General features: G+C 38.2%; 1 protein-coding gene across 1 annotated transcript in view; it reads left to right on the forward strand.

Annotated features, from left to right (window-relative positions):
• CACNA1A (calcium voltage-gated channel subunit alpha1 A) overlaps positions 1-20,787 on the forward strand; it is a 215,999-nt gene that overhangs the window by 96,524 nt on the left and 98,688 nt on the right. The window contains exons 12-23 of the mRNA XM_081934727.1: positions 298-410; positions 1,094-1,225; positions 2,603-2,675; positions 6,790-6,907; positions 7,869-7,936; positions 9,358-9,464; positions 10,694-11,503; positions 12,515-12,984; positions 13,355-13,493; positions 14,736-14,865; positions 18,904-18,963; positions 19,695-19,801. Coding sequence (XP_081790853.1) covers positions 298-410; positions 1,094-1,225; positions 2,603-2,675; positions 6,790-6,907; positions 7,869-7,936; positions 9,358-9,464; positions 10,694-11,503; positions 12,515-12,984; positions 13,355-13,493; positions 14,736-14,865; positions 18,904-18,963; positions 19,695-19,801 — 2,327 coding nt within the window. The remainder of the gene's footprint in view (positions 1-297; positions 411-1,093; positions 1,226-2,602; positions 2,676-6,789; positions 6,908-7,868; positions 7,937-9,357; positions 9,465-10,693; positions 11,504-12,514; positions 12,985-13,354; positions 13,494-14,735; positions 14,866-18,903; positions 18,964-19,694; positions 19,802-20,787) is intronic.

Below are 20,787 nucleotides of genomic sequence, written 5' to 3' on the forward strand. Positions count from 1 at the left end.
ATGGTATAACTATATATTAGGAAACCATAGCATGGTTCCTTTATCTTTCAAATGTTTTTTCCAAAACATAAGAAGTTGTCTTATTTTACATCAGTCTGCTTGGCCATCTAACCCAATACTAACAACTGTGACTTGCGGTACCTTATAATTCAATTAGAGTTCCTAGGGGACTGGTCTCAGCTCGTGGTCTCTTGCTGTTTTTGTTTTCATGCTTATGTCTAATTATACCTCTGCATATCTTGTATAGTTACATAATGCAAGTTCCAAAACTTGTTGACTTGCCTTGATTTTTGGCAGGTTATCATTGGGAGCATCTTTGAGGTCATTTGGGCTGCAATAAAGCCTGGCACCTCCTTTGGGATAAGCGTCTTACGAGCTCTCAGGTTACTGCGTATTTTCAAAGTCACAAAGTAAGTGGGCTTTAAGTCAATACATCAGAAATGCATAAAGTGGGTTAGTCTGTGAGTGTGTTTGCTAAATAGGGTTAAAGCAAGGATGGCAACATAGACTAGAGTTAATAACAGCTTTATCAAATAAAAATAATTTGAGAATTAATATTCAATTAGCATGTTTTGCAGAGAAAAGACTTTATTTAGTGGATCAATTGTTAGACTAGACTAGAAGACGGAAACCCAGGAATAAATCTGCATAAATGCTCTTGAATCAATATGCATCTTCCTGTCAAGGTGCCACTGAGACAGATCTTAAGACTAGGTTTCAGTCTTCAGCAGGATGTTGTGAAGATGTAATAATAAGAGAAAACCTTATACTACAAATATCTCGGAGCTAATAGAAAGAAATAAAGCTATAGTAAATATATAGTTCAGCAACATTTAAAACAAGATGTGTTGATGATTTATTAGAAAAGAAATGTAACTTTCTTTTTAAAAACTTATGAAGTGAATTGATAAAATGCATTTAGAAATATACAAATATCAGTTTATATACATGATACCAAGAAAATATTTTATTATTCAGTGGATTATCAGTATTGTTTGCATTCGCTTAAATTGTAGGCCTGAAAGAGCTTTGCAATTTTTGGGGTGTGACTCTGATTAACATACATAGTTCATATGTGGAATTTTTTTTGCAGGTACTGGGCTTCCCTACGAAACCTAGTTGTATCTCTGCTGAACTCCATGAAGTCCATCATCAGCCTTCTTTTCCTTCTTTTCCTCTTCATAGTCGTTTTTGCCCTTTTGGGAATGCAACTCTTTGGGGGCCAGTGAGTAATGGGAAATTGTGGTGAGGTGGGGACCTTCCCTGATGTATCTTTTGTGTGAATATCTGAGCCAGGTTCAAATGTCACACCATCATTTTGCTATCATTTCCATGAGTTATATTTATATTGTATTTTATCTGCTATTTGTTGTGTGGACTGTACACCGCCCCGAGTCCCTTTTTGGGAGAGGGGGTGGTTTAGAAATGCGAAGAATGAATGAATGAATGAATGAATGAAGTTTATCAGGTGGGGAAGAAAGTAACTCTGCTAATGTCCCTTTGGCCTTTTCTCTTCCATTTTTTCCTGGTTTGTGGTGAATTGTTGACTGCTTCCCATGAACTCTAAACCAAAAATCTTGATTACATATTCTGCTTTCCAAGTACTATTCCAAACACAATTTTCTGTATCATATTTCTTAGGAACTAATGTAATAAAGATTGGAGCTGAGCCCATAAAGGGAGAGATGGGACCACCAACACATAAGGCTTTTTAATATCCCAATAATCTATGATTAAGTATCTTTACACCCTGGAAGTAGATAAGTGTGAGCAAAAGATTTTCTAATGTAGAGGAAAGTGGTATTTTTACAAACATGAGATAGCTAGGACCTTAGCCTGCTTCCTAAAATTCTTGTGCTCAAGACCTTTTATACTACAGACATTGCATGCAAAAACAACAAATGCTTGTTTATCTCAATTTTTCTGCCCCCACCCCAATGCTTAAACCTATACTTACTATCCATGCTTATAATGATATTTTAATTGGATATAATCACTTTCCTTTTTTTCTCACCTTCCCCTACAGCAGATGTGTCCAAACTTAGGAACTTTAAGACTTGTGGACTTCAACTCCCAGAATTCCCCAGCCAGCATGGCTGGCTGGGGAATTCTGGGAGTTGAAGTCCACAAGTCTTAAAGTTCCCAGGTTTGGACACCCCTGCCCTACAGACATGCAGTAATACAGATGAATGCAGAGAATGTGGAATAAATTTAACTGTAGTGGCATTCTCTAAAACAAAAAACATGGTATCCAAAGCAGAAAACTGCCACAAGCATTTTTCCTCCTCCCTAGTAGTAAAAGCACAACAATACATTCTTTGTCTAATTTGTACGGTGTTATAATATCCCAAATCAGTTGCTTGAGAAAGTTCCTAATTCTATCTTATGATAACCTGGGCTTTCCTACCCCCCATCTCCATACATCTATTTGCACTGGAGGATGGATACCACTCATGGTATCAGGTATAGAGTGGTCTAAGAACAGAAGAATAAAAATAATGCAATATATGTGATTATAATTTCTTTTTATCAAATTAATCCCCCAACTAATTTTGCTATATTTAAGTACAGTGACAGTAAAGATTATACTTATACTATCCAGGTTCAATTTTGATGATGGAACCCCACCAACCAATTTTGACACTTTTCCAGCAGCAATAATGACAGTATTTCAGGTAAGAAGGGGGATGGAAAAGCTGTTTCTCTGACTTGTTGGTTTTTTTTTTTTTGGTATAAATCTTACACATGAGGCAAATATACTCCACAGAAGTTCAGATAGTAGTTTTTCCTTTCCTTTCCCTGTAGTTTCCACAGATTCTCCCCTGATTTAAATGAGCTAAAGATATGGACAAGCAGAAACATTACTCACAAAACTGGTAGCTAGATTTTGGAGTAACTGCTGCTTGGGGGAGGAGATCAGCAGCTGCTGCTGGTGCAATGTTTTATTATTATACCTTGCTTTTTATCTTTTGCATTGTAGTTGCATACTGTAACTAAACTAACCCCATAGAACTGGGCTAATGGTTCTGAAAAAAATAGTATGTGTTGTCATTCCTGACTTTTCTAATTATCTCTCATGCTTTTATAGATATATATGGAAAGCAGTACACAGTACACATAGGGTAATATATCGCACCCATTTACTGTATGTCAGAAAAAACTGTTTTAAACTTGAGCTTTATTATGACACAAACATTGTTCTTTAGCCATTGCATTTGCCATCTTAACTTCCAGGGAGAATTATGGGCAATGATGGGCATGCCTCTGTATGCTCATGTAAGACTCTGCTTTGTGAGTTGCACTGGTTTCTAGTTTGCTTCCAGGTGCAATTCAGGGTGTTGGGTGCTACTTGATAAAGCCCTACATAGGGCTTAGTTACTGCACGTAAGGGACTGTCTGCCTTCCATATTGTTTTGGAATATAGCCCAGATTCCCCGGAAGGGTGAGTGTGCATTCCAGAGGAGCAAAAGACAGGGAAGCTTAGAAGGCCCCTCCCTTATAGTTCTCAGAGTACGTATTTCATAGTGCAAGTAGCCTGCTTTAATTTGGCAAGATTTCTTTCTATAAGTGAGGAACAATAAAGAGACAATTAGAGAACCTCAATGTGTCTTTCTTGGTTTTTGACTTCTGATTCCTATAATCTGCCCAACCTATTCAATCCTGCATGGTTTGGCATGCTCTGGATTTCTTCGGTTAAGCTATACCATGTCTCTGGATTATAGAAGTGCACCTTCTCTGTAGCAGCATTCCCTTCCCCACCCCCAGCCCCTTCTGGAAGGAGGTCACCTCTGAGATTCAAATGGCTCCTATCCTACTAGTGTTTCAAAATGTCTGGAAGAATTGGCTCTTCACCCAGGACTTTGGCTGGTGTGATTGAAATGCCTTTTTCCTTTTTTTCCCCTTTGTTCTTACCTGGGTTATCTCTACCAACCTCATTGCTCTTCTTTGTTTTGTGTTGTTTTCTTGCTTTAAATATTTTTCAACAACTTGTAAACCGTTCCGAGTTGCTGGGAAACAGGTGGCATATACATTGAATAGAATGTTCTTTATTATATTCATTTTAGTTTGTACAGTATCTCTTGAGCTGTATACCTTATGGCTGGATTGGTTTAATTTCCTTAAGACTGTGGAAGAAAGTGTTCTATACAGTAGATAAAAAAGGAGACAAAAATGACGTCAAGCCCTAATTCCTTCTCAGAGTTTGTTTAGGCTTGGGACATGTTCCATATATTGTAACATAAACAAACAATTGGCATTATAATAAAGGAAATTGAAATTCATTTTGGTAGTAACATTCAAAAATATAGTGGCTGGGCTAAAATAAATATGATTTATAGCAGGGATGTCAAACCCGATCACATCATGATCATAGGCTGTATCGTGAAGTATCAGGATGTTTTTTGCCTTTGCCGAGGGGTGTAGCCTGCGTGGGCTATATGCGGCCTGATTTTTAGGATCTTTATGCTATCCCAATCATAGGACTTTGCACATAGTGTATTATATAACGCATAGCATTACAAATCATAGAAGAATAAAAATGGGGGGGGGGGAAATTAGCTGCTAACTATGTCAATAACCACCACAATTTTTTTACACTGGAGTCAAAGTTGAGGCAGCCACAGAGAAGGCAAATCTCCCAGGGACTTAAAATAAGCAGCATATATTCACAGCTCAAACTTGCAGGACATGTATTATCATTTGTTAATATTAGTTATTTAGTTAGATGCAGTGTGATTTCCAACTAACTCTGGGCAGCTCACCAAAATAAAAACACCCCAAACAGGGGGTTCCCAGCCACCTGATTCCAAGGCCTGGGAGAATACGCAGATGCTACTTGGAACAAGTAATCCCACAGATAATCAGAACCTGTACTGCATAGGGCTGCATTGGCGATAACACTTTGAGTTGTATGCAGAAGTAGCGTAGCAACCAAAGGAGAGGTTAGTTTCCCTCTCATCAGCTAGTCTGTTTGAACTGACCGAATATTCTTCAAAGGCAACCAAAGTAGAGTGCTTTGCAATAGCCAGCAGGGGTGGGTTCCTGCCAGTTCTAGCCTCTTCTATAGAAGAGGTTCTACAAATCTACAGTGCCATTTAGAACCGGTTCCAGCTCCCTCCCCCTGCCCATCCGCACATCATCAAGATGAAGAGCGAGAGGAGGAATTCTGGGAGTTGAAGTCCACAAGTCTTAAAGCTGTCAAGTTTGAACATACCTGGCATTTTTTTTCTAAAGGGGTACAAGGGTCTTGTAACTTGACAGCTTTAAGACTTGCATGCTTCAATGCCAGAGTTCCTGAGCCAACCTGACCGGAGGAGGAATTCTGGGAGTTGAAGTCCACAAGTCTTAAAGCTGTCAAGTTTGAACATACCTGGCATTTTTTTTTTCTAAAGGGGTACAAGGGTCTTGTAACTTGACAGCTTTAAGACTTGCACACTTCAATGCCAGAGTTCCTGAGCCAACCTGACCGGAGGAGGAATTCTGGGAGTTGAAGTCCACAAGTCTTAAAGCTGTCAAGTTTGAACATACCTGGCATTTTTTTTTCTAAAGGGGTACAAGGGTCTTGTAACTTGACAGCTTTAAGACTTGCACACTTCAATGCCAGAGTTCCTGAGCCAACCTGACCGGAGGAGGAATTCTGGGAGTTGAAGTCCACAAGTCTTAAAGCTGTCAAGTTTGAACACCCCTGGGGTTTTTTTCCTAAAGGGTTAGGGGTGCAAGGGTCTTGTAACTTGACAGCTTTAAGACTTGCGTGCTTCAAATGCCAGAGTTTATTGAAACTAAAAACAGTGTACTTGGTTGCTAAGCAAGAGCGTTGTTAAGTGAGTTTCACCATATTTTACAAGTTTGCCACGCCCACCCGGTCACATGCCTGCCAAGCCACTCTCACTCAGTCACATGGCTGGCAAGCCACTCCCACCCAGTCACATGGATGGCAAGCCACTCCCACAAAGCAGGCCACACCTACAGAAGAGGTTCTAAAAATGTTTGAAACCCACCACTGATATATAGGTTTATGGTGATGAGGACATAGTGTCTGTAGCTGAGCACAAGGCTCCAAAAACCTGGTGCACTAATCAAGGCTGGGCAAATGTTTTCCTTGCCATGATCTCTACATTGTTCCAATAGGAGCCAGGTGTCCATGAAAATCTCTGGATCATGGACCTGCTCCTTCAAGAGCCAGAGCCAAAGCTGGAGCTTCTATAAGAAGCCAAATTATTTGTGAAGAGTCAGCCACTGTGTTTTGCAGATTTGCAACTTGAACCTCTTTCAACCTAACCAGTCCATTGCAAGTTCCAGAATCTAAGGCAGGATGGCTACAGTACAGCATCTTCCTATTCAGTTCAGGTATATCAGAATACGGATGATATCTTATCAATATCAGCAGATGACATTTTCCAGAAGTTTCACATAACTGTTAAATAAGATGGGTGAGAAATGTGAGAAAACTAAATATTCAGGAGTTTGAGGTATTTTCTGCCATCATCCTTGACTGAAACTCCCTACTTAGGCTTTTGCTCGATGCCTGAGTTATAGCAAATATTCAGAAAATCCAGTTACTAGAACCCTACAGCTTTATCTTAACCCTTCCTCTGAAAGGGAAGAATAGAGATAGGGTGGAAATTGTCTAGTATTATCAAATACAATATTACATTTAAATTCTGGCCTTCTTCACATGTAATATCATGCTGTCTATGGAATTCCCCAATTGATTAATATTTAATCCACTTTGCAATTTTATAAATGCTATTAAATTTGTTTGGGGTTGGCATAATTAATTGAATTTTTCAGATCCTGACTGGTGAAGACTGGAATGAAGTGATGTATCATGGTATCCAATCTCAGGGCGGTGTTGATAAAGGAATGATGTTTTCAATCTATTTCATAGTCCTGACCTTGTTTGGTAACTGTATCCTTTTACAAAGAAATATATTCTCTTATTTTGAGATTATGTTGTGCATTAGGCATGGAAAGCCCTGGCCAGTGATTGCTACAGTACAAAGTACCGTATTTTTCAGAGTATAAGACATACTTTTTCCCTCAAAAAGAGGCTGAAAATCTGGGTGTGTCTTATACACTGAATACAGCATTTATTTTGCCTCCCGAAACCCCCCCTTCACCAAAATGGCTGTGCATAGCCTTTAGGAGGCTTTCAGAGTGCTCCTGGGGGCTGGGGAGGGCAGAAATGAGCAAAAAATGAGCCGTTTTTTACTTGTTTTTGCCCCCCCCCCGGAGCACTCTATAAACCTCCTAAAGGTTATTTATGCCCTTTTTTGGGGGGGGAAACAGGTCCATTTTCGTGAAAAATGGGCCGTATTTGGGAGGCCTGCAGAGTGCAAAAACTTTTTTTTTAATTTGTCTCTTCAAAATCTTGGTGCGTCTTATACTCCAGGGCATCTTATACTTCAAAAAATATGATAGGTGATTCTTCCATCTTGATGATGTGTTGCATAGCTAAAGAAATATTCTTTCTTCAAATCAATGAGAGAATTCTGCTCCTTTTTAAGTAGTGCAACTAAAGGAATGCAACTTCTTTTTAAACATATCATCAATGCTCAAGATTCCAAGATAGGAGTTCAGCTAGTTATTCATTTCATTTAATTAGTGACAAAGAAAGGCCATCACAAACAGTCAAGCACTGTTACTAAAACCTGGCTTCTAAGTCATTCATCGCACTCTTGGAGAGCTTTGGGGTGGGGGGATCTGACAGTTAAATAACAATTCCTTTTGAGTAATTAAATTCAATGAACTCTGGGCAATCCTTGGGAGAGAGGCCTACAAGCAAATTGAAGGTGTTGAATTTATTTTCTAAAATAAACTGAAATTAGTTCATGAACAGTTCTACTATTACCTTAACTCTCAACATTTAGACACTTTGCTCAATGTGTTCTTGGCTATTGCGGTGGATAATTTGGCCAATGCACAAGAGCTCACCAAGGTAAGACTACTTCTCTAGCAATGGACAAGAGATTGTGGAATGCTTATTTACTACATGTGATTATTGAAGTGGAAGAAAGAATTATTAATCCATCCATTGAACCCAGCTATAAATCAGTGGCTTTCCATTCAAAGCTAGCATTGTCATGTTGGATGATGACACCAGTAGTACATACACATTTATGACCAATCATATTTAATCTCTGTCTGATTGTTCTCCATGAACCACATGTGTATTGCTAGATGCATGGAATTGTAGGGCTGCTGGATTGACATCCACATTCTTCAAGAGGCACATGGATTTTGCAATCCAATATTAATTGCTGCTGTCCAAAGGTTGCTATTTTTTTCAGAGCAAGGGCACCATCATTTGATATCAAATGATGGCACCTCCCCACCCTTGTTATCACTCAAGACCCACAAGGCCTTACGAAGTCTCATGTAAGAATGCTAAAACCTTGTGAAATTTCATGCAAAATTTCAGCATACTCTCATTCAGTGATGAAACCTTCCAGGTCTTAGTAATCTCACGGGTTTCTGCTATTTTTTAAAATATAATTTTAATTTAAAGATTACTTAATGAAAGATGACCTGGCACGTGGGATTTTTTATTGCTGAGATCTGGCATAAATTATATGACACAAATGATCATATCTTTGTGCTAGGTGATTGTGTTTTATGAAGTTCTAAGTTCTCACTTTCTGTTTAGCTTCACAGTAGTGAAGGTTTAGCTCTTGTCTGAATATGCTGCTCTGAAAAAAAAACAAAAACCTAAAGCTACACATGAGTTCCTTCCATTCTTTTAGCCCAAAAATAGGTCAACACAATGTAAGCTTTACTGTGCCTCAGCCACGAGGCTGGGAAGCTGTGCTGTTCTTACAAATTTAATGTGGGACAGTTTCAAAGCAGCAATTACTGGAGAAGAAGCGGGGGGAAGGGGGAACCCTCTTCAACAGCAAACAATATCTGGCTGCCTCCACAGCAGGCTAGCAGTGAAATACAGGTGATATCATGAGGAGATATTCCTTAAAAATAATAAGCAAGCCATTTTTGTGCTGCAGTAAGCCATACATGAAGACAAATTCAAACTTTACATTTACACTTTATATTTGTTAATGCCAGAAAAGTTTTGTGCTTCTGTCTGTCTCTCTTTTATAAATACTTCGATTTGTTCTCATTTTGCATCTGTCCTACTATTTCCTTAGCATATACTGGTGATCATAGAAGAAATGCAGTTACTTCATTGAATTGTAAATGTACATTATTAAGAGGGCTCATTATTAAGAAGTACATTATCTTATGAATAGCATGTAGCCACATATTCAAAGCAATAGATACACCATGAAACAGAAGAATAGCTCTTGGCTTCACTAGGAAGGGTAAGGACACTAGCAGATTCTCTCTAATATATGACCTTCACAGGATGAACAAGAAGAAGAAGAAGCAGCTAACCAGAAACTTGCCCTCCAGAAGGCGAAGGAAGTAGCAGAAGTGAGTCCTCTTTCTGCAGCCAACATGTCAATAGCAGTGTAAGTGCTATATTGATGGATCTCTGTCCAATGTTACCTTACGTTTTCTGCAAAGGAAGGCAGATTAATGATCATTTCTGGATCTTAGTGAATGGTCTCGTGAGACAATGTACTTGAGGTTCTGTTAAAAAGTGGGGACAGATTATAGAGGAATATCATTCCTAATCTTGGTCTTTCATAATATATATAGAAGTGTGGGGTACATAGGGAGAATTGAAGCAGGAAAGTATGCTGCAGCCCAAATTATTTCTATTTATCATCCCATAACAGCAGGCAGTACAAAGTAAGAATCAAGACACATGACTATTTATTAGTTTCTTAAACCCAGACAGAAAGATTCTCTGTTGCAACTCAAATTAGTATAATATTGAACATGGTTGTACATATCTGGATTCATGAGCAGTTTTCCTGGCAGGTCAGGAACAATTCATAAACCAAGTATTTTCTCTGGCCTTGCATGTTGCTTCAAGTCGTGTCAATAAAACATCCAGCTGAAAAGTTGTGTCACTTATCTTCTGGAACATCAGACTTTGATGATCAGCTTAGTATCAGTAAAAATGAAAAAAAAAATGCCAAGTCCAATCTAAACATCTCATTGACACTGTTACCAACTTCAATTGCAATTACAATCACCAACATTGGTATTTATAGATGTGCAATCTTTTGGGATCAAGAATTGCATTTATGTTGTTTTAGAGTTTAAATGTGTGCAGGAAAAAGCAAAACAAATTGTGTCTCAAAGTAAAAATCATTTTATTTAGAACGTTCTTACCATTTTTGCATAAATTGCTTTCATCTGCCTACTTTTTCCCACTACTTTATTAAGTTTACAAAAACCCAGCAGCAGACCAAAAAGGGGTACAATTGCTCAAATATATTTGGCCATAAAAGCCTAATTCACAGATGGTTATATATGCCATTTTCTTCTGGCTTACATTGTTTCTAAGAAGGTATAGATGTTCTGGAAAAAAATATTGATTGGATACAGATGACACAGTATAGTGTAGAACCCTAACAAGAATATTAGACCTCCTTGAGAATCTGATATTGAAAGCCCTTCAGATGTATTGATTTAACCTCTCACTCCTTAACCATAGCGATGCTAATTGTACAATTCTAGGAATAAAGTCCACACCTCCAAAGTGACTTAAGGTAGGAAATACTGGGTTTAGGCAGACCTGTTATTGCACAGAGAATATTTTTAAAAAACTATTCTTTTCCCCCGATAGGAAAGAGCAGCAAAAGAATCAAAAAGGCAGCAAATCTGTTTGGGAACAGAGGACAAGTGAAATGCGGAAACAGAATTTGGTGGCAAGCAGAGAGGCCCTATACAATGAGATGGATCCTGAGGATCATTGGAAAGTTACATATGCTCGGCAAATGCGTCCAGACATGAAAACTCACTTAGACAGACCACTGGTGGTAGATCCTCAAGAAAATCGGAATAACAACACCAACAAGACACGTCCCAATGAGCCACCCTTGAATCCCCACTTTGGGCAACAACGGTCTGTGGAATTCCTACGAAAACCACCCCGTTACCATGCACATTCACGAGAACCCCACCTGTATGAGCGTCCTGACTCAGGAAGCTTGGAGCCTCGACACCCAAGGAGCAATAGCAAGGAAATTGACTTTAATCAAGAAAGTAGATGTCATGATATTGATTATCCCAGCAAGGAGCATAGTGTCATTCCAGAGCAGGGTTATCATGGTGACTGTGCCTCAGAGCGCATCAAACATATAGATCCCCACCGCTGGCGCCAAGGTAGCAAAGAAAGTCAGAGTGGATCACCTCGTACGGTAGATGGTGAACGGGAACACCGGCGGCATAGAACACACCGCCGAACACCAGATGATGGAAGTGGTGAACAGAGTGGCAGAGTTGAACGTCGCCCTCGGCATCGTGAGGGGAGCAGACCTATACGAACTGACATGGGTGGGGAACATCCTGATGGAGAAAGGCGCCGACGGCACCGACATGCTGGACAGTCCACTTATGAAGTCGATGGCAAGGAACGCCGACACCGACGCAGGAAGTGAGTAAGAACAGGAGTAAGATGCAATCATTTGGGGGCTTCTGAAATCATGCCAAATAATTTCCTTACAATTACTTTAGAATACCAACTCAGCGTTTATAAAAGGTTAAATAATTATTTTGAGATTTAGGGAGAAGTTTTTATTTGAATGAGATTAGTTGGTCAAATTTCCTACATGAGAACTGTTCAGAATCTCAAAGAGATAAAGCTTCTTTGGTGATAAATGGATTACTAGTTAAAACAGTGGTCCCCAACCTTTCTGCGTCGGTGGACCAGTAGCATCATTGGCAGGGGGTAGAGGCGATTGTTTTGCATGTACAGAAACCACTTGCATGGGCCAGTTTCCAACAGGCCACAGCCCATTACTAGACCGCAGCCTGGCGATTGAGAACCCCTGAGTCAGAACATCTGATTTTGCAATAAGAGTATGTATAATTTACACACAAATGCATGCATGGTGCTATTCCAACAATTGCCCTTTAGTTTACATACAGTTGAATTATTGTACAGCCAGTATTTCACACATGCATGCAGGATTCCCATGAATCTATAAAGGGTGGGGGAGACACCTTTTGTCAATACGAGTTCATTTTATGGACATATGCCTGTTCAAAGTGTTTAAGAGGGATTGGGAAATGGACCATGGATGAAGAAAATAGCAAAGACATTTAGGCTAATTACCACACCATAGTGCTTTACAGCACTCTCTGGGTGGTTTACAATGTAGAAGCATTATTTGCAAATTATCCCCAACAATCTGAGTCCTGAAATGTAGGTTTAGCAATAGAAAGTGTTTGGGTAATGCTTCTTCCAGGTATTGATTTGGAGTATGGTGAGACTAACAGCAACCTGATGCTTTAAAATATTCTATGCTACCATAGTTGTATTTTAAGTATAAGTATATCATCTTTATTGTAATTGTACTTAAATACAACAAAATTGGTTCTATTTCTATGACATTTAAGAAATAATATGTTGCTAACTTTTTACTTTTTTCTTAATATGCTACAGAGAAAACCAAGGATCTGGTCATCCACTAGGACCAAACCTATCTACCACAAGGCCAATTCAGCAAGATATGGGACGTTTAGAACCTCCAGTATCTGAGGATATTGACAACATGAAGAATAATAAATTGGCAACCAATGAAACCTCAAATGCACATCTCATCAGTCATTCTCAGAATGATCCTATCAAAGGAGGAAACCACTCAAATTCCACACCACACTGCACATCCCAAAATCAACCTATTCCTTTGGACCAACCATTTCTCAACTCTCAGAATTCTACCAGTCGCCAAACCCCCAGTAACCCTGCCAATCCAGCCAGTCCTGGAGCTCCTAAAAATCCAGAGAACAGCCTTATTGTCACTAATCCCACAACCCAAAACAATCCACCCAAAACTGCCAAGAAATCAGAATACACAGCAGTGGAGATTCCACCTGCCTTCCCACCTCCAATCAATAATGCTATAATGCAAGGTGAGCATTAAGTGTACTTGATCAGTAGACTTAAAACCAGGTGACATGGACGTCAGGCAGAGAAGTTAGACTCATATGCATTTGATCCTGTGAATTAAGAGACCGTATGGGAACAAGTCAGTGTGGGTATAAGAGAGGAAGTGAATTAAAAGCACAGTGAATATCTATTAATAATACCATAACTTCGGGTACTAGTAAAGATGTCTTTGTATGTTTGACTGAGTGATAGGAGGCAGTACCCCTTTATGTTTCTCAATTACATGTTTGAATGGACATTTCCAGTATATAGGGTGATCACTACATTGTTTTTTATTTGCACGTCCACAATTCTGTGTTGTGCTTTACATGTTGTTTTGGGTTTTGTTATCAGTCAATAAGAATGCCAATCCAGAGCCTCTGCCAAAGAAAGAGGAAGAGAAAAAAGAGGAAGATGATGATGAGGGAGGTGAAGATGGGCCCAAGCCTATGCCACCATACAGTTCTATGTTCATCCTCTCAACCACTAATCCGTAAGTTACTACACTGAATTGACAGCAAATGGATTTTCTAAATCAAGAACAGGTATCTAGAAAACTGATAGCATTGTTGCAGTGCTGAGCAGCTGGGCCTTTAAATCATGAGCCAGCCTTATACCCAGAGAGTGCCTAGAGGTAGTTGCCTGACCCCTGAGGGCCAATGAAAGAAAAGAAAGGGGTTCTATCAAGGTTCCAGGTGAAGAGTTTGGGGTTCTTTGGTGTGAGGATGTTGACAGAGATCCTGGATGAGGAAGTCACCTCAGACAAGGAAAAATATATTTTGTTATAGTTAGAATTGTATTAGGGATTTTTACATTTAAACTGTATGAATATAAACTTATTTTATTTGGGTATAGTTAATCAAGTTTATTTTTTGTTTTGATCCTGAAATTAACTGGTTGCTTTCTATCACCTGCCTTAGCAGGGTTGAGTTATTGACTCCAAAATTTGTGATTTGGTTTTATTTAGCCAGACCCAGGGTGGGATGAGGATTTGCCCTTCAATACCCACCCACCGCCGTTTCCAAGAGGGCTAGTGGAGAAAGGAAAAAAAACTGGTTTATTGTGACTTAATTTTGGTTATGGTTATATTTTCTGGGGGAAAATAAAGGACGGATCTGAAAAGGGGAAAACCTGAAAGAGGTTCATAAGGATAAAAAAAAGTAATTGCGTTTCAAACTTTGCTTTACAAAATAAAAGTCAAGAGCAAAACCAAGGAAATTAGAAATGAAATAAATGTGAAAGACAACTTTCTGAAATAAAATATTGTCTTTTATAATAAAAGAACATATCGTCACCGTAGTTACGGTTCATCAACAGGCAAGTTATCTCAGAACTGATTAATCTCAGAGAAGTCGGTGGTTCAACCCTGACGCCATTTGATTAAAATTGTCTACGTGGAATACTTGATTCAACAGGCTATGTGTTGATTTGATTTTTAAAAAATAATTCTGATATAGATTAGATTGTCAGAATGTGAGTTGGGTTCAAGCTTGTTAGCTTGGATTGAGAATGAGACTCAGTTTATTGTGAATAATCTAAAATCGGTTTCAAAAGCATGCAGTGGTTTAGTTTATGAGACAGTAATTAACAAGCATCTATATGCTACCCTGATTGATTTCCAAATTTAGTGTGTGGTGTTGATGACCCCAGTCTTTTTATCTGACACAGTGAGAGAAAGCTACATATCGGCTTCATGCATGATGCTCCCTAATGCATCTTTGCCTATTTGTGCTAGTTTTCGGCGCCTCTGTCATTACATTGTCAACCTGCGCTACTTTGAGATCTGCATTCTGATGGTGATTGCCATGAGCAGCATTGCATTGGCTGCTGAAGATCCTGTACAGCCGAGTGCTCCCCGTAACAATGTAAGTTCTCCTTTGTCTCTTTTGGTGCAGCATACATAAATAGCAGCTCCTGTTCTCCTATTTCCGAGCCATGAAAATGAATCATGGAATACTAAAACTAATAGAGTATTAGTAGTCCTAAAATGCGCAGCACATGAGAGGGAACAAAGTATATTTTTAAATATTTTCAGCAAGGTGCAATCTCCACCCAAACTAAATATTCTTAAGCAATTAAATGTGTTTGTTTAGTCTTTCCTCAATACGGATGTACCATCGGCAATTTATTTCAAATTTGTGTTTGCTGATACTGACCCAGAGTGAAGTTGGACAGTATCCCAGTAAGACACCTTCCTGCATAGGAGTTTTACCAAAGAAGCAAACAGGATGTTGTGTTGAGAGAGAAGGCTTTTAATTTCTTAATTTCTTTATTCCTTTGGGGAGGGGGGAATAAACTTCATTTCTGCATGATAGAGCAATACTTTGGTTTGTGAAGTCACGTTTATCACATAATATGCAACCAAGCAATTGCTCCTTGTAGATAAGAATCATGATCGCGTAGGAGTTTATTAAGATCAAATGCCTGTGACTTGGATTCTGGTATCTTCTACATAGATCATAGATCCGAGATTATTATTTTGGCTTTGTAATAACTTCACTGTGCAAGAAAATTCTTGATCCCTCAGAGGTAGGGTTCAAATGAGTTAATTACAGCTACAACTGAAAATCATATCACATGTTCTTTTCTATCAATATCCGTGCAAATTTCTAGCAAAATAAAATTGATAGAATAACTTGCCAGTGTAATTTATATCAGTGTTAAAATACAATTTTCTCACGTCCTTTTGAATTTAACGTTGTTTCTTTTTACAGTGGGTCCTTTTGATTCTTTCTTATGTATTTACTAAGGCTTATTTCATACAGGGATATATTTAAATGCCCAATGTATATCCTAGATTTTTGAGAGTATTCCTTGAATGCAAATTAGGCTGAAATTGTTTAAATCTATACTTGTTAGAATGTATTCTGTAAAAGCTTGAATTATTTTCTTATTTCTCTTGCTCAAAAGTCGTGCTTCTATTTAAATAGACTAAAGAGGAGACGATGGATAGAAAGGGAGAGAAAGCAATAAATCAGAGGCTGGCTTCTGAGCATCTTACATTGCACTTTCTTTTTCAAGAACTTCTGAACAGGTCTTGTGAGCTATCCCTAAGGAAACAGTAATGAAATAATTAGCACAGCATCTCAGTAGGGGGATGGGTAGGAAGCAGACTTTCTGCATTAGGCAGCAATAAGAAATCTTTATGTTGGCATGTGGAAAAAGCAAGTCAAACACCCAGGCACCGTACGCCAACTAAAAACAAGGGTAACCAGATGGAGTCTAAGCAGCAGTGACATTATTACACAATAGAGATTATTCATCTCCTAGGAAAGTTAAGCCCTCTCTAGATTAGAAGGTTCTGGGTGACAGAAAAGGGCAATGGTATAGTGTAATTGCACATCCAAAGCAGAAAAGTGGCTGCGGTTTTGACAGAGAGAACAAGTAAACAAAGCAACTAACCCAGCCCTTTTTGCCACTGCTATCAAAAGGATAACTGTATGCCCAAGCTTTCTTGCTTAATAGTCCTTAAACTTGGAATTTAAATAATAGTCTACTAGCATACTTGCTATGTACTCAGTATAATATGGCACTTAACCATTGGTTAAATGAAAACATTACCCTAAACAAATTTGTACCGTTGATGTTTCAAATAATGTAAAAGAATTTAATTTTGAAAATATGTTTTTAAAAATATTGGAGAATAAGTATTATAATCTTAAATTCAGTGCCAATTTTGGATGTTTGTATTTTGATTGGCTGAGCTGTTTGCTTATCTATAACTCAGCCTGATGCGTCTCCTTTGGAACTGGTTCCAGTGAGATTTTTAAACCCTTGCAGACCTTTTCCTGCCAATGTCATGCAATTCCTGTTTCCTTCTCATCTTTAAAATGTCCCAATTGCTGCTCCCTTCCATAGGGGGAAATAAATATTCCTGCCTCTAGTTGTCTCTCTTTTTCAAGCCTCTCCTTTCACTCTTTGCAGGTGTGTGGGTATGTAATAAATTATCAGTGTTGCATAAACATTCTTGTAACCTTAAGAAATAGTATCAGGCCTCAGTTCAAGACTCAGAGTGAACTTAAAAAGAACTGCAAGAGATTTTAGTTATACTAAAAAGCAGATTAACTTTCAGTTTTGCAAAATGAAAGGTGCTGTTTGTTGTGGGAGCAGCCTGTTTGTGTTAGTTTTAACTTCAGCCTAAAGATTATCGGGCCCTTATTTGATATTGAAATGTTTTTGATATGCTTTATTTGATATGCTTTATGCTGTTGTTTTGCAGACCTTCTCAATAAATGTTGATTTATTTAAAATCAGTTTCACATGTACAGATCACCTTGCTTCCCCTCCCCCCCCCCAGATTAATCTTTTTCATAGGAACTTCAAAAATCAAGGGATAGCAATAGATATAATGTCCTTTATAGAACTCTTTGAGCAGTTTACAATGTCAACATATTGCCCCTCAACAGTCTGGGTCCTCATTTTAACGACCTCGGAAGGATGGAAGGCTGAGTCAGCTTTGAGCCAGACAGTATGGATATCCTGGTTGTGAAAAGAGTTAGCTTGCAATACTGCATTCTAACTACAGCGCCACCATGGCTCCTGAAATATTAAATCAACATACAATGTAAAATTCAGCACTAATGTAAGGAAAAACAACTGTTGAATCAAAGTATAGTATAAATTTTAATACGTTCATAAGGAAAAGCACAGGCTTTGAAGACGTATATCAATAATGTGCTGCTTATCCTTTTTTTAGTATGTATGATAGGATTAGCACTTTTCCTTACAACATAACTTCAATTCACATTAATTGATAATGTAATTCAAATCGCTATCTTAATGTAGGACAACTTTAGAAAGAGGTGTGTGTATGTGTATATACACATATGTGCACATGTACACGCACACGCACACACATATACACATACTGCTCTTCAATAAAACAAGGGACATTTATTTTCAATGTAATATGTTGCCCCATGTGACTAATAAAAATTCAGTTCATTTGTCTGGTTTCTTACAGGAAAAACAATCTTGTTTCTTACAATGTGGGTATCACCAATTTATAAGGAAAGATTCTTTTCTTAGTTTTTATTATTATTTACTAGTTTGTTTATTTTTATCAATAGAGAATTATTCTTTTTTTCTTTAAAGATGGTCCCTCCTAACATTCTCGATCTAAACTCTGATTAAACCTAAGAACTTTTCCACATGTGGAAATGGCAGTTATCTCAGGTCACTCACTCCTCCTCCCTATGTCTCCATAATATTGTGAGCTCACATGAGACTAACAACTATCAGCTTGACTCCTACTCCTAGGAGAATGCCGTGAAAACAATTTGCAGTGTTTCCTCTGGAGCTGCGAGGGTAGACTAGTTCTCACCTCGTGCAGTTTCTCCCCTTCTGCCAGATAGCCTAGCACTGTTACCCTTTGCCACATTCACACCTAATTCCTCTGCACTGATACTGAGGAGGGGCTTTACTGCTCCCCAAATACAATTTGTCTTTACAAAAAAAATATTGTGAGTATTCCCTCCAGCTGAAGGATACGCTAGCCAATTCAAGAAGGGAAAGCTGAGGATAGCTGCTGAGTGTCCCTCAAAGGTGTGAATGTGCTGTTTACATGTATTTGGAGCTAGAAGCCATGTTGGAAAGTTCTTATTTTAAAACCCCTTTTCCCCATTCACCATCTTCATATTTTCCACCATGATTGCAGAGATTAGTTCATATTGTACAAAGAAATGAATTCTTCCTGACCAAAGTACAGCTAAACTGATTTGTTGTTTCAGAGATTCTGATTGTATGTGGGGGTCTTTCCTTTGCTGCCTGAAACTTTTGAATGCCTCCTCAAGACTTGCTCACTTCACACTGGTTTGATTGCAAGATCAGTTAGGCTCATTTATTTCAAAGGAGTTAGCAAGTCTTGAACTGTATATTTTTATTATTTTCTCTCCTTCCTATAGGTTCTTCGTTACTTTGATTATGTCTTCACAGGTGTCTTCACCTTTGAAATGGTTGTTAAGGTTAGTAAACTTTTTTGATTTTTTTTTCCCAATGCATGTTAAATTATTATCATGTGACAGAACATTTCCATTATAATAAAAAGGGGAGAGTCAATATATCATGAAATAATGTACCAGTATTTTTTTTACAATAGTCTTTGAAATAGGTCTGGATTTAAAGGCTATTTTCCAGATTATTATAGTGATACATTTAGCAGCACAAAAATGAGCACAACTCTTCAAGAATATTTTCATAGCATGATATTGATTCTGATCGTAATGTGGGGTAATAGCTCCTAGGTGACAGAGGTTAAGAGAAGTAATCATAAATCCTAGACAGATTCATTTCTCTTCAAATGCCATTTTGAAGCAGCAACTTCATAAAATACATGGGAGAGAATATTATGCCTGTGAACATTAAGTATCCAGGAAAACAACATTAGTAATTAAACTCATATTCTAGCATACCAATTCTCAAGTGTACCAATTCATGTATTACAAAATCCTTTAAGTCGAACTTTGATCTCTGAACTAGATATTGTTATTATTTGTCCTGTGCATACGTATTGTGATTTATCCTTAGTATTTATTTTCTTGCAAAAAAGTTCATTTTTAGGCCCTTCACTTCCTCTTTTGCAAAGTGGGTCCTGTTGAATTAATGTTCAGAATGAACATTTCAGGGCTGCAGTTAATCAAACTCATTTGTACTGATTTAGAAACCTGCATTTCTTTACTTTGTTTGGTTTTTGCAGATGATTGACTTAGGACTGATACTTCACAGGGGCGCTTATTTTCGGGATTTGTGGAACATACTGGATTTCATTGTGGTCAGTGGAGCATTGGTGGCATTTGCCTTCACGTAAGTTTCTTAGTTAGCTCTCTAGGGTTATAGTGCTTGCTTTCTTCTTCTGATTTTTTTTAACCTGCATAGCTGCTTCTCCTTCAACTAGAAGAATTTCTTGTTGAAGTTTGATGCATGATGGATTGTTTATAATTTTCAACATTTATATGACTTGTTTTCCCTCATCACGTTCCCTCTTCCAATACCAGCTTAAGCTATATAGAGCATGAATACTCAGCTTTGAATCCCCCTCCCATTTGGCTTGGGATAGTCCTTGCATGTGGACCTTTTTCCCGATGGACTGTTAGCAAAATAGTCGACTCTGCAAATGTTTGAGGCAACCTAGCTGTCACAATAAGTTCCTATATTCTGTTCAGTAAATATGTTGTGATATTGCTTTCTGTGATTACAGGGCCAAAAATTCAAAAGATAGATATCCAGAGTGAAAACTAAGAGTCGGTCTATTTATAGAAAGAGTTCTGCTACTTTCTTTTCAGATCAGTGGAAATTGTTTATCAAATATGGAATCAACATGTATTTCTGAATGTTACATTTAGGGTGTATTTGTTTTCTCATGATTTCTCACAGTCCATCAGCAAACTAATAACAACAATGGTTGTAATTGTCTTCATTGTAATAATCATCAAGAAAATGATGATTATCAATGTAGTCTGTTCTTGGTATATTAGTGAATTTGAAAGAAAAAAAAATCCAGTCAGCACCATCAACCTCATTAACCTTAACTACTAGCTAGTAAATACAATAAAGGTAAAGGTTTCCCTGTCCAGTCTTGTCCGATTCAAGGAAGTGGTGCTCATCTCTGTTTCTTGACTGTGGGAGGCAGTGTTTAGCCAAAAACATTTTTGGTGGTCATGTGGCCAGCATGACTATATGCCAAAGGCGCACAAAATGCTGTTACCTTCCCACTGAAGTAGTTCCTATTTGTCTACTCACATTTGAGTGCTTTCGAAGTGCTAGTTGGGCAGGAGGTGGGCAGGAACAGG

Source organism: Natrix helvetica (genome assembly GCF_964273705.1).
Source record: "Natrix helvetica genome assembly, chromosome: 1".
Taxonomy (NCBI): Eukaryota; Metazoa; Chordata; class Lepidosauria; order Squamata; family Natricidae; genus Natrix; species Natrix helvetica.